The sequence below is a fragment of the Macrotis lagotis genome, chromosome 5 (genome assembly GCF_037893015.1).
Source record: "Macrotis lagotis isolate mMagLag1 chromosome 5, bilby.v1.9.chrom.fasta, whole genome shotgun sequence".
Lineage (NCBI taxonomy): Eukaryota > Metazoa > Chordata > Mammalia > Peramelemorphia > Peramelidae > Macrotis > Macrotis lagotis.
The window spans coordinates 75,722,223-75,735,659 of NC_133662.1; the positions used below are offsets into that span (position 1 = coordinate 75,722,223).

At 31.9% G+C, this 13,437-nt stretch overlaps 1 protein-coding gene across 1 annotated transcript in view; it reads left to right on the forward strand.

Annotated features, from left to right (window-relative positions):
* The window catches only part of CYB5R4 (cytochrome b5 reductase 4), an 84,206-nt gene that overhangs the window by 33,890 nt on the left and 36,879 nt on the right, over positions 1 to 13,437 (forward strand). Inside the window, exons 7-10 of the mRNA XM_074187091.1 lie at positions 1,832 to 1,889; positions 5,345 to 5,438; positions 7,756 to 7,788; positions 10,605 to 10,727. Of these exons, the coding sequence (XP_074043192.1) occupies positions 1,832 to 1,889; positions 5,345 to 5,438; positions 7,756 to 7,788; positions 10,605 to 10,727 (308 nt within the window). The remainder of the gene's footprint in view (positions 1 to 1,831; positions 1,890 to 5,344; positions 5,439 to 7,755; positions 7,789 to 10,604; positions 10,728 to 13,437) is intronic.

Below are 13,437 nucleotides of genomic sequence, written 5' to 3' on the forward strand. Positions count from 1 at the left end.
AGATTCAGAAAATTTAGATATTTCTGTTTCTAATCTGCTTCAGTCTATTTTCTTTTATAGGAAGACAAGGTAACCAAAGTCCTTTAAGTTAATAATTTTAATTTACATGCAGTTCTAAGATGTTTGGTTCTTGTGAAGGACTTAAAGGACTCCATAGTTTCATTGTAGCATAAAGAGTACTTGCTTGATGGAAATTTTCTTGTCATGAAAGTGTCTTTTTGCTTATTTCTCCCTTATGGTTGTATTTTGAATAGTTGAGAATGATGGAAACTAGACTACCAGATAAGTAGCTTTTTATGACTTAACTTTTGATGACTTGACTAAGTAACAGCATTTACACAATTGATGGTCTCATGATGGGTTTAAGGTAGGTTTTATTTTGTTTTGAAACTGGAAGTGGCTAGTGTTTTTGTCTCTATTTTTTTCCTTGTAAATAGTAGGCCTAGTTCTATGTTAAAAATTTAGGAATTGGTTTTCCTTATATTGGGAGCTTGGACAGATTTTCATTTTCATAGATAGTGTTATGGATGACTAAAAGGAAGCACTATAGTAGTACTGAAGTGATCGTGGGAAGAGTGCTGGACTCAGAGTCAAGGGAGATGAGTTCAAATCCTACCTATCCAATAGTATTTTCTTTGTTTTTTAACTAAAAAAAAATACTACCATTCAGACTAAATACCTATCCTACTGCTTAGATTTGGCACCAAATCACTTTTGTCTGTTTTCAAAGGATAATGATGTTGAAGATGCTAATTTCTACTTTTATAGTATTTTAAAGTTTACACAGAATTAAAAAAATTCTTTTATGGTTTAAGATATTCAAAAAATTTTACCTGTTCAGTTTCAGTTTCTGAAGTTTTTCTCAAAATACTTTATGGGGAGGGGGATGCAGGTAGCAAATCATTTAGACGTTTAAGAAAAGTCATAATTCATATATACAAATATGACCAGAAATTTTGAAGATTTAAGGTAGTTCTCTCTTCTCTCTTTCTTTGTACTCATACATTCTATATATATACTTTAAAAATATGCACATCGACCTATATATATATATATATGCACATATATAAGCACTTCTACACACACACACACACACACACACTCACACTCTCTCTCTCTCTCTCTCTCTCTCTCTCTATGCCCTGCTCTACATGATAGCAGTCTTCCATTATTTATTTATTTTTGGTCTGTACTCTTTAGATCAGTATAAACCTAGGTGTTAAGTATAGTAGCTTCCTATTTCAAACGGTAAGTGGCTTTTTTTTTTAAAGTAAATGTTTCTGAGGATCAGCAAAATAAATTTCACAACTTTAGCATTAACTTGATATATTTAGACAGTCATTTTCTCTGAAACTCATTTGTTTTTTATGGGATGATTATGAGTTAAGATAATCTCTTGCCAAAGTTTTTTTGTTTATGGGCACTTGTTAATTATTATTGGGATGGAATAGATGGTACTAAGTTCCATTTTCTATGAAAGTATCTAAACATTCTAATAGAGCTTAATCCAAGTTGCTCACACACACACACACACACACACACACACACACACAAGTAAACCATTCAGATTTCAAAAATTTGTTCATTGAGAAAGATAAGTATCTAGTTAACCTTGCTGTAAGACTTTTATTTAAAAAGTTTAATTTAAGTACATCATGTAAATAAATGAAAAAGCAAGTTTTACATGGATTATAAGTTTTTAACAAAAGATGTATATTTTCCTGAAAACTCAAAATTATGAAGACATTGAATGATTTTAGCTCATGCTTATGGACAGGATTGTTTAAATCAAGAGATCTAAACTTTTTTTTTTCTTCACAATCTTTTACAGCTATGATTGGTTCCAAACAGAATCCTTAGTCACCATTGTCATATATACCAAACAGAAGGTAAATGTTTCCTTGAAATCAGAGAAAAATCTAAAAACTAGATGAAGGGGTATTTTGTATTTTTCCTCCCTGTTTAGATTTCATTTATAAAAAAAAAAAATCCCACAAAACCCTATTAGTACAGTTTGTAGAACAAATGAAAATGTTTGTTAGTTAAAGTTGTCTTTGAAGCAGCCTACTTCCCAATCACAAATAGGACTTATGAGAAGGGGAAACCAAAGTCTCAGAGGAATGCTATTTCCTTGATTCTCAACAATTCTTCTGCCATTGAGGGCTCAAAAAAAACCTCTTAGACTATAGATTGAACATCAGTACATTTCCATGTCCCCTATTCTCTAACCAGTAAACTTCTGGGGAACTATGCATCTTAGAAGATAAGTACTGGTAGCTGAAGTAATAAAGTTCTGATGCTCTTGCTATAATCACAGAGTTAAGTTAGCTTTGTTGTCTATTCATGACTTCATGCTACTACAATTTACTGGCTTCTTCTGGAGGCTTATTGCTCTTACCATCTTATAGCAAAATTGACCCTTTTGAAAAAAATTCTTTCTTGTCTTATACAAGACCTGCCTGCCACCTTTGCAGAATCAAGGAGACAAGACCTACTCTGACTCTGCTTCTCTACTAACTGTAGCATGGATGGCCAGAACCTTCACATTTGCTGCTGTTATCTCAAGATCTTGATAGCCTTTAGGTATATCAATTGAACATACATGCATGCATACACACACACACATATATATATACATACTTACCCCATATATATGTTAGAACATATGTATTATAATATATACATACATATTTTTAGATGCAGGATCTTTGATTTTGTTAATGTGGGGATTTCATTCACTAATGGAGATTGTAACTCATTCATGCTTAGTAGATAATTCTTAGTTGCCTAAGACTCTGAAATTTTAAATGCTTATCTAAAGACACAGTTGGGGTTGAGTCTTGAATATTTGTCTTTCAGACTCCCAAGTCCAGCATTTCACTATGCCTTGTTGTCTTTCTTAGTTAATGGGATACTTGGTGCAATACTTATGTTGTGGGGTAGATGGGAAAGAAAAATTTCTAGGTGGAAAGTATTATTCAGGTGATGTTTATCAACTTGTACACAGGGTATAAAAGTTAGGACCTTCTAAAAATATTTTGTGGATGAGATCTTTTGAAAACTTTATAAGCCTGTATTAAATGATATATGACTTGCTTATGTTTATGGGAATTGAAATGTGTATGTACTTTTGCTAGTTTAATAAATTAATTTAATAGCAAGATAATAGTTCAGGCTAAAGTGAGCACTGCATTTCCTAATGGTATTTTAAACTAAGTAAACTTCTTTGGATAGTTTAATTATCTCTCATTTTTTCCTACTTGTTGCTTTTGTGGTTGTTAATGGTCCTAAAAATACCAATGAAATAAGTTTTGTTAAACTCATGAAGGAAATTTTAAACTCTGGCTTCAGTATACTTGAAACTTGGTATATGGAAGGACATTTTTTTTTTGTTCTGTGTTTTCTCAGTTAGGCTTATAATTTATTTCTATGTACTTAATTAACCTGACCCTTGATTTTCAAATTTAGATGTCTTGTTGAACCTCCACAGGAGGGGTGAGACTATAATGGATCCTGTTGGGCAATAAGTTGAGAACCCCTGCTCAGTCACTGTGAAGATGGCTGCCTCACTAAAATGTCTCTACATAGTTGTTTTACAGCTTATTAAAAATTTTTCTTCTTTTTGAAGGGTTAAGAATAGTTAGATCTTCCCAACTCAGTTTTCCATTGGTCAGTAGATCAGACTTTACTTCTTTGGAACAGAGATTATTGAGTCTTTGCATACCACCCAGGTCACACAATGTGTTTAATGACTTTTCACTAATTCAGGGTTGGATCAAAGTCTAAAAGTTCGTATTAGATCCTCTCTGGAATGTGTTCTTTCCTTGTTTTTGTAATGTAGCTCACATTATTTTAGGCTTGAATGATAAGAAACTCAAGAGTTATAATAAGCCCCTATCATTATTTTAGATTTTCTATAAAAAATTGATATTCAAAAATAAAGGGGTTAATTATAGGACAAAAATAACATTTTACTTTAATTTAAAAAGCATTATAATAATCAAGAAACATCAAATAACAAAACATAAATTGTTCCCATCACTTTCAAATCAGTTCTCAGATTGCATTTTCCAACCCCAAACTGAAATATTATTTCTCCATACCATACTGCAGAATAGGAGAGGAAAGTAGGTGGTTTTATTGCTATGTTAATTTACCCTTGTGTGAAGTAATTAATTTACTTAATGGCTTGTTTTTTAACATACAGAAAATACCAAAGTAATAAGCAATAAAAAGTGGTAAGTAATAAGAAGTAATAAGAAAAAGGAAAAGAAAAATTAAGTATGTAGGGTGCTTTACTTTTTCTTTGTTCCTACTTCAGTTCAAATTGTGCTAGATTCTTGAACAGGTTAATGTCCCCTGTTCCTGCAGCAGTCAGACACAGAAAATTTCTGCCCATTCCTTGCTTAATGCATCTCTTCCATTATTCTGCCATGCTTTTTACCTTAGTTCATCACATTTGGGGAGAGAGAAGAACATTTCCTCTTCCTCTTGTTTCTGAAAAATTATCACTAGTATCATAGTTTTCTTAGCAAGTCTTCAATTTAATCTGATGATCTAGTAAATGGTGTTTATGATCGATTGGATAGCTTTCTGGTGAGTTAGAAGAGATTAAAAGTGTAAAAGTTGATTTCCCTATGTTTTTTTAAATTTTTGAACTTTTATAAATTAGTATGCTATCACTTTACTTAGCATTTACTCTAAATAGTTTGAATAATTCATTTGTATTAGGTCAATAATTTTAAATTCTTCAGTTCTTCCAAAGATATTGAATTTCCTTAGTTGTGGGTACGCCTTCCATTATCTCAAATCACAAATTGTCTCTTAAAGATGGTTTCTCAAGTTACTGTCCCCTTGCTGCCAATTTCAGCCCCCTCCCCACCATCTCCTTCCCTACTTAATCATTATGTTGACTTCAGATGCTGAACCTCTTTGAATTTGGCAAGGCTGTCCTCGTCCTCTACTTGAAGTCTTTCCAGCTTGTTAAGAACTGCGAGAGCTTGTGATTCTCTGGCCTTGTCACTGAGAACCTAAAGTTGCCTTCAGATCATGTGGACATGGGAGTACCACAGAAGGACTTTAGTGGAAGTGTCCTAATTAATGAACCTTGTTGAGGAAAAAAAAGTTACTAGAATTAGAATTGAGTTGAAAGAACTTTAGAGGTAATCTAGTTCAACTCTTCTTAATTTGCAAATAGGGGAACTGAGACCTAGAGGGACCAGGACTATAATACAGGTTTCTTGCCTTTCAGTACAGTTTTTTGATGTCCTACACTTATCATGAAATATGGTTTTTAAAAATTAAAATTGTGACACCTCTTAAAATTTCTGTTTTTTTATCTAAGGATATGGATTCAGAATCTGTAATAATTGACTGTCAAGATGGTTGTTTTAGAGCAGAAATTATTATCAAGAATTATTCATATCTTCTACATACTGGTAAGTTCATTTTTATGGATAAAAACAGAATTATTAGCTCAGTCTTTGCACAACTCTTAAGATACACAGTGCAAATATTATTAGACAAATGGGAAAGCTGAAGTTCAGTAAAATATTCCATAGCTAGCATATGTAAGTGCTTGGGTCCATCTTGGGCTCTCAGACTCTTAAGGCTTGTTTTTTTTTCCTTAGCACAACATACTGACTCTGCAATTTGTATTAAATATGATAATTAATTTGTTTTTTAATTGAATTACTGAATAGAAACTTAACACAGTACTTTTGATTAAAATAAGTCTTGTGGTTATAAAGAAATGAAATAAAACTTGATTAAAATTTAAGTCTTGATTAAAATTAATTTAAGTATCTATAGCAAAAGTTAATTATGGCCTTTATTATTCATCATTCTGACTTCTATAATTTCAATATTTTAATTTTTTTTTCTTTTTTTCATTATTCCTATGTACCTTGGAGAGCCAATAAAGTTAGAAATGCAGCTTTCCATATTGAAGAAATTAAGCAATATTTATTAATTCAATATTAATGAAATTAGTTGTTTTAAAAAATCTTAGTCCTCAGAAAAATATCTGTCATGTGTTCCCAATTGAACTTCTTCTAAATCCTGAATTTCTTTGTTCTGCTGTTCTGCTCTACTAGACAAGAGTGAGACAGAAACAAACTAGTGTATTGCATTAGATTTTTTCCTTCCCACAATTTTCTTCTCTGAAAACTATTTCTAGTGCTTCTGGCTTTAATTTCTCACCATTTTCTTACTTGAAAAATGAAAGTATAATATGTAAGAGCCGACCTAATTAGAAACGAACAGTAGGACACAGACACAGACACACACTCACACTCTGCTGTTAGAAACATGCCCTTATGTCAGTTTCTTAGTGAAGTCTTAGTAATAGTACATTGAGCATCTATTCTTAGTTACAGAATATTGCATTTTACTTTTTCAGAACATGACCGAAGCTCTAAGATGTCTCTGCTGACTTAGCATCATGCTGACTACACCTTACTCTGTTAAAGAAGTGTCTTCAGCCTGGCACTTGGTCTGAGTTAATCTTTTTTTTTTTTTTTAAATACCCCCCATAGGGTTAAAATGAACAGTTCAGGCACTCTTGAACTTAAATTTCTCATCCAGAAATGCATCTGATCTAATTTTCTTACTTTCTCTCTGTTTTTTCAGTGTTAATATAAACCCTAAGGGGCTTGTATTGTCAGACTATATATTAATTATTATCATAGAAATTATCTTTTTCCAATATTCTTTAAAGATGAGACATGTTCTACCTAATTTGATTAGTTGAACAATTCATCTATCTTAAATACAAAAAAAGTATTTAAATTTGTTATTGAAATTGAATCAAGGGGCGGCTAGGTGGCGTAGTGGATAAAGCACCAGCCTTGGAGTCAGGAGTACCTGGGTTCAAATCCGGTCTCAGACACTTAATAATTACCTAACTGTGTGGCCTTGGGCAAGCCACTTAACCCCATTTGCCTTGCAAAAAAAAAAACAAAAAAAAAAGGAAATTGAATCAGAGGTTCTAAAGTTTTGAAAAAGTCAAGTTTCAGTTGTTCATGCTAGTGAAGTAGGCTTGATTTTATGCTATTGAAAAGAGATTGTGGGGCAGCTAGGTAGTGCAGTGGGTAGAGCACCAGCCCTGGAGTCTGGAGAATCGGAGTTCAAATCCAGCCTCAGACAGTAATTACCTAGTTGTGTGATCTTGGGCAAGTCAGTTAATCCCATTGCCTTGCCCCCACCCCCAAAACAGAGAGAGAGAGAGAGAGAGAGAGAGAGAGAGAGAGAGAGAGAGAGAGACACACACACACACACAGACACAGAGAGAGACAGACAGAGAGAGACAGACACAGAGACAGAGAGAACAATTGAAATTATCTTTGCTTGGATATGTATATTGAACAGCAAATTTACACATATTTGCAGGCAGTTAGTCCTCTTTTTGGCCCTGACTGGTTCCTTATCCATTCTGTGGTCTGCAACTCATTTGGATAGTAGTGGGGAGGGAGCTTTGGATTATTCACTTGTGGAAAATTGAGAGTTGTCTTTTTTAATTTGTGGGAAATGGTAAATGAAAATGTTAACTTTTTTTACATAATGAAGAAAAATATTTTAAAATGGTTTTTGATTGAACAGAATTCATGTCTTTTTTCTCTCAAAGTCATTTGTTATTTAAGATAATGTTACTAGAATTTAAGATGAAGATGACGTCTTCTGGTACTTGTAGATTCAATGACTTAAAAGAAAGTTTGGTTTGTGGAAAGGAAACTAAATCAGATATTTCTGTTGTAGAGTTGAGCCATGAAATTCAAGAGGACATTGCTGGTGAGTTTATAAAATACAAAATGTTTTCCTTAATTCTATTCAATAGCTTTATTATTGCTAATTTTTTTTACATAAGTACTAAAATATATCTATTCTAAACTTTTTAAATCATCAGATCTTGAGAAATTCAGATTTAAGAGCTATATCATTCTTTTCCTTACCTTCCATTTTTGTCTCTTGTTTTTCCCTTCCTTTTTTTCTTCTTTCTTTTATATCTGTCTCCTTTATCTGTTTAATATCTTTTTTTCTATTCTACTTTTCTTTATCCTTTCTTTCTCACTTCCTTTTTCCCATTCTCTTTTCCCATCTCTCCCTTGGGGCTAGTATCATCTTTATTTGAACAAATATGTTTCATTATATTAATTTACATATTCAATACTAATAATTTAAAGCATGTTGAATCAAGAATATTCAGATTTTATAAAATGTTTTGTTGTGTATCTCTACCCAGTGTGGAATTTTAATTTTTGGTTATAAGATAAAAGAATGGCACCATATTATATTTATAAAACTTATAGTGATTATGTTAATTATAGTGAAATACTTTATTGTAATAAGTAGAATGTTTTATGCCCCAAAGGACTTAACATTAAAAAAGTCATATAAATGAAATTTTGAAAAATATTTTAATATAAATATTTTATTTGTTTTCCATTATATACAATAGTAGTTTCTGCCAATCTTTCTTTGCACAGTTTTGAATTTTACAATTTTTCTCCCTCCCTCCCTTCCTTTCCCCTTCTCCCCTAACAGAAGGCAGTCTGATAGGCTTTACATTTGTTTCCCTGATATGCTTATATCAAAATTGAATGTACTGAGAGAAAAACATATCCTTAAGGAAGAAAGAAAATATTAGGGATAGCAAAATTATGTATCAACATTTTGTAATACATAAGATGACTTTTTTAAAAATTGAAGATAATAATATTTGATCTTCCTTTAAACTTCACAGTTATTTCTCTGGATACAAATGCTATTCTCCATACAGATATCCTAAAATTATCCCTGATAATTGCACTGATGGAGTGAGCAAGTCCATCAAGGTTGACCATCACCCTATGTTGTTGTTAGGGTTGTACAATGTTCTTCTGGTTCTGCTCATCTCAGCATCAATTCATATAAGTATTTCCAAGCTTCTCTAAATACTATCCCTCCTGATTCTTAATAAAACAATGTATTCCGTCATGTACATATACCATAATTTGTTCAGCCATTCTCCAGTTGATGGCCATTCATTCAATTTCCAATTCTTTGCCATCAGATAGGACTGCTATGAATATTTTTTGTACAAGATTTCTTCAGGGTATAGTCCAGTAGTGATATTGCTGGATCAAAGGGTATGCACCATTTTTATTGCCTTTTGGATATAATTCTAAATTGTTCTCCAGAAGGGTTGGATCAATTCATAGCTCCACCAGAAATGCATCAGTGTCCCAGATTTCCCACATTCCCTCCAACACTGATCATTTTCCTTTCTGGTCGTATTGACCAATATGAGAGGTATGATGCTTTAATTTGCATTTATCTAATCAGTAATGATTTACAGTACTTTGAAAAATATTTTCAAGGAAATTTTTATTATATTTCAGACTCATTTATTTCAATTATGTTTACCAAAAAACTTACTTCTGTTTTCCCCACATAAGTAGGTTCTACATCTGCCTACCCTATTTTTACTTGGATTCCCACATGTATCCATGTAAACCACAGACGTGTTATATAGGAGATTACTTAAATTTATCTTAAAGCCATCAAATTCTCATGGTTATTAAGTTTAGGCCTGATTTTTTAATGACTTAACATGTTGATCAGCCATGTGATGAACTTGAAACGTTAATATAAATATAAAGCAAATTAGCCTGGTTTTAAAAACAACGTGCATAAAGGATTATACTCCAATCCAGCTTCATTTGCAAATTGGCCAGATTTTCTCGAAAAATACCTTCCCCCTTGAATTACTGATATTCAGCTAGAGATTATGTCCATAAATCTTAGGGCCATATTTCAAAAGAACCTAAGTCAATTGAAAACTTTTATAGGAGTAACTTTTGATTAATTCATACTGGCTATTCTGCCTATGATTTAAGAAATAATACTTAAGAAACAAATTTGTGGTAGAAGTTTGGGGGGGCAAGAAGAGAGATGGTTGTGACTGAAAGCCTATTCTGGACAACTTGCAGCTATTCATTTTTATACTGATTGATTAGGAAATGAATGAATTAGATGTAAAGGATATAAATCACATCACAGATTTTTTTTTTGAAAAGCCCCAGAGGGAGGTATAGGAATGAACCCCTGAAGTCTTTAGACATATGAATAAAACTATAAATCATAATTTTTACCCACAATGCCTTCCATCCTAGATCTGTGATTGAGTGATCAAACTAAGACTTATCCAGTTATTATCAACCAAAGAAACTTTTCTTTTTTTGAAGTCAGCAAAATGAAGATGTTTCTCTTGGGCCTCAGAAAATTGAGGAAGTCCCTAAGATTTGTTTTGGACATGCATGGAACTTGGACAGAGGATCTTATATAAATCCTATATAAAGGATTGACCCTGATAGGGAACAGGTTCCTTTCAAACTATTTGGGGTGCCATCTTTTTAGAAGCAGTGAGGCAGAAAGAATTTTGTTGAAAATTTAACCAAACTGTAAATTAGTTTACATTTGTTCTTATTTTTACCATGAAATATATCATGTCTAGGGTAGTAATAAGTTGGAAACAGACTGGTTTATTTATTTTAAAACAACTGACTTTTGATAGGTTAATATAAACTGTGATCCAAGTTTTGAATACTAATGGAATTTATTTTTAGTGCGTGTTGCAGAAAAAACGGGTAAAATAGAGATTGTTCTGAAGAAAAAAGATAATGTTTCTTGGACATATCTTGGACATCCTCTGGAGAATCATAATTCATTTACTGCACACAGAGAAACAGGTATAATGTCATGTTTTGTATTCTGTAGTGACAAAACTCATTTTTATGTAGAAAAATTTATGCAGGACAGAGCACTGCTGGGATAATGCTAAAATATTCGAAAGTTTATCTGAGAAGTCAAAAATGTCTTTGTACCAATGTTTACTGGCACTGCCTATTCACCAAACCTTGTTTCTTTTAGTGATTTTGTCTGTTTCTGTTCTTCTAGTAGGATGCAGGTAAAAATTATTAATTTGGTCACTAGAATACTTTCTCTAGGACCCAGCTGCTACTTTCTGTTCTATCTGTATAGATGCAAAATTTTTATTTCTTCCATGTACATAACATTTATCTTTTGCTTTCATATTTTACACAGATTTTTTTCTGTTTTTGTAATTCTCTTCATCCATATCTCCATTTCTTATCTCTATTATAGTTTTCAAGACAGTTCAAATGGCATCTCCTCCATGTGACCTTTTTGTGTTCCCTCACTTTGTAGCATTTTTTCCCAAATTATTTTGTATTTTCTTATCTATATACATGCTTCCCCAAGTAGATTGCAAGCTACGTGAGGGTAGTTGGAATTGTTTTCATTTTTGTCTCTATACTATTGTACCTAGCTCTTAGTAGTTAGTATGCTTATTGAACTAATCTAAATTAAATTGAAAGGGAGGAAGCTGCTGCTCTTGATTTAAGCCCTGTTTAGCATGTAATTTGATGGGAATGAATCTCTGGGCTCATCTGACTTAATAGATTGTTACATAATGATTTTGCTTATAAAAGTTTTTGTTTAACAAAATGTTCTTGTCAAGAAAATGCACGCAAAAAAGGTGAAAATTTAATTGAAAAATGAAATTACCTAAGATCAGTAGGAGCCCATGAAGCTATGGATATGTTGTAAAACAAATAATTAAGTTTTATTATGTTTTTATAAAAGAACTAAATATTTAAAAGGCTATATTCTATTTTTTTTAAATTTAAAGGGAAAAGGCCAGGTAATAACATTTATTGAATATTATTTACTAAGTAAGACTGATATGATAAGTCTGTCAGATGCTTATTCTAGTGCCAGATAAACCATATATACATAAAATTAAAGGGAAGTTATAAGCAAATATATTTTAATATGTTGCAAATGCAGTCTATAAATATCATATGGTTGATCACTAAGTGAACATATAAAGTTAAATCACTGGGGACTTGTTAAGAGTGGATTTTTGGTAATGATTTAAAATAGTTGTAGTTCAGCAGAGAAGATAACATTCTAACTAGAAAGAATAGTAAATAAAGTAATTAAAACAAAGGTGTGGAGGAAAGAGCAGTTTAGAGTTAGGAATAAGAAATCTTAGTAGTTTGAGATTTGGAGGAAGAACAATAGAGGTTTAGAGAATCTTCTTGTAGAAGAGAAAGGGAAAAGAGATAAGGATAATAGAATAGTTTTTTAAAATTTAGTCTTAATTTATATTACACTTTATTCCACAATAAATTCAAAATGAATCTGTCCTGAATATTAAAGATTGAATACCATAAATATTTTAGAAAAGAAGGAGATTCAATTCATTTCATAACTATGAGTAGGAGATGAATTACTTTGATAAAAAATAGAATAATTACAGAGGACAAAATAAATAATTTTGATTACATGAAATTGTTCTTTGGTTTTTTGCGGGGGGGTTTGCAAGGCAAATGGGGTTAAGTGGCTTGCCCAAGGCCACACTGCTAGGTAATTATTAAGTGTCTGAGACCGGATTTGAACCCAGGTGCTCCTGACTCCAAGGCTGGTGCTGTATCCACTACGCCACCTAGCCACCCAGCCACCCGTTACATGAAACTGAAAAACATTTTACCCAAACAAAATTAATACATAGGGAATAGGAAGGGAAGCAGCTAACTGGTATAAAATATCTCATATTCCTTGGATAAATATTTGACATCCAAGATCATAGACAACTGATAGAAATGTATAAAAGCAAAAAGGTATTACCCAGTACATAAAGGATATGAACAAATATTTCTCTAAAGGAAAATTGCAAACTCTTTAATTATATGGAAGTATGGTGCAAATCTCTAATAATATAAGAGAAATACAAATCAAAACAATCCTGAGGTAATCTCATCTCATTATCTCATATCTAGCAAATTGATAAAGATGGAAAGAGGTGGAAATAGCATTAGAGGGGGTGTGGAAAGATGCACATTACAACCAATCTTGAAGGCAATTTATAATTACAATAAAAGTGACTCAAATGCACTTTTGATGCACTTATTAATTTCCTAGATAATTATCTTATGTAGTTTATTGACAAAAAGAAAGGCTCCATATATATCAAAATATTTATAGTATCAATTTTTGTGTTAGCAAAGAAACAAAAGTAGATATCCATTAATTGGAGAATACTAAATAAAATAGGGTGCATGCATATAAGTGAATGTTGTTCTGCTTTAAAAAATAATGAACATGTTGAATACATGAACTAATGAGAACTTAAACAGTTTATATAATGACTACAAGAGTGTAAAATGAAAGAACAACAATCACAAAACAATAAAAAAAATGAATGATGCAAAATTGTAAAGAACAAACTTGGACCTAAAGAAGAGATATATAAAAAAAAGCTTCCCCTTCCCCCTTTTTGCAGAGGTTAGGTATCCATGCATGTTAAAACACTGAATGCAGTGTTATATGTTTTTGATATATTGATTGATTTTACTTGCTTTTAAAATTTTTTCT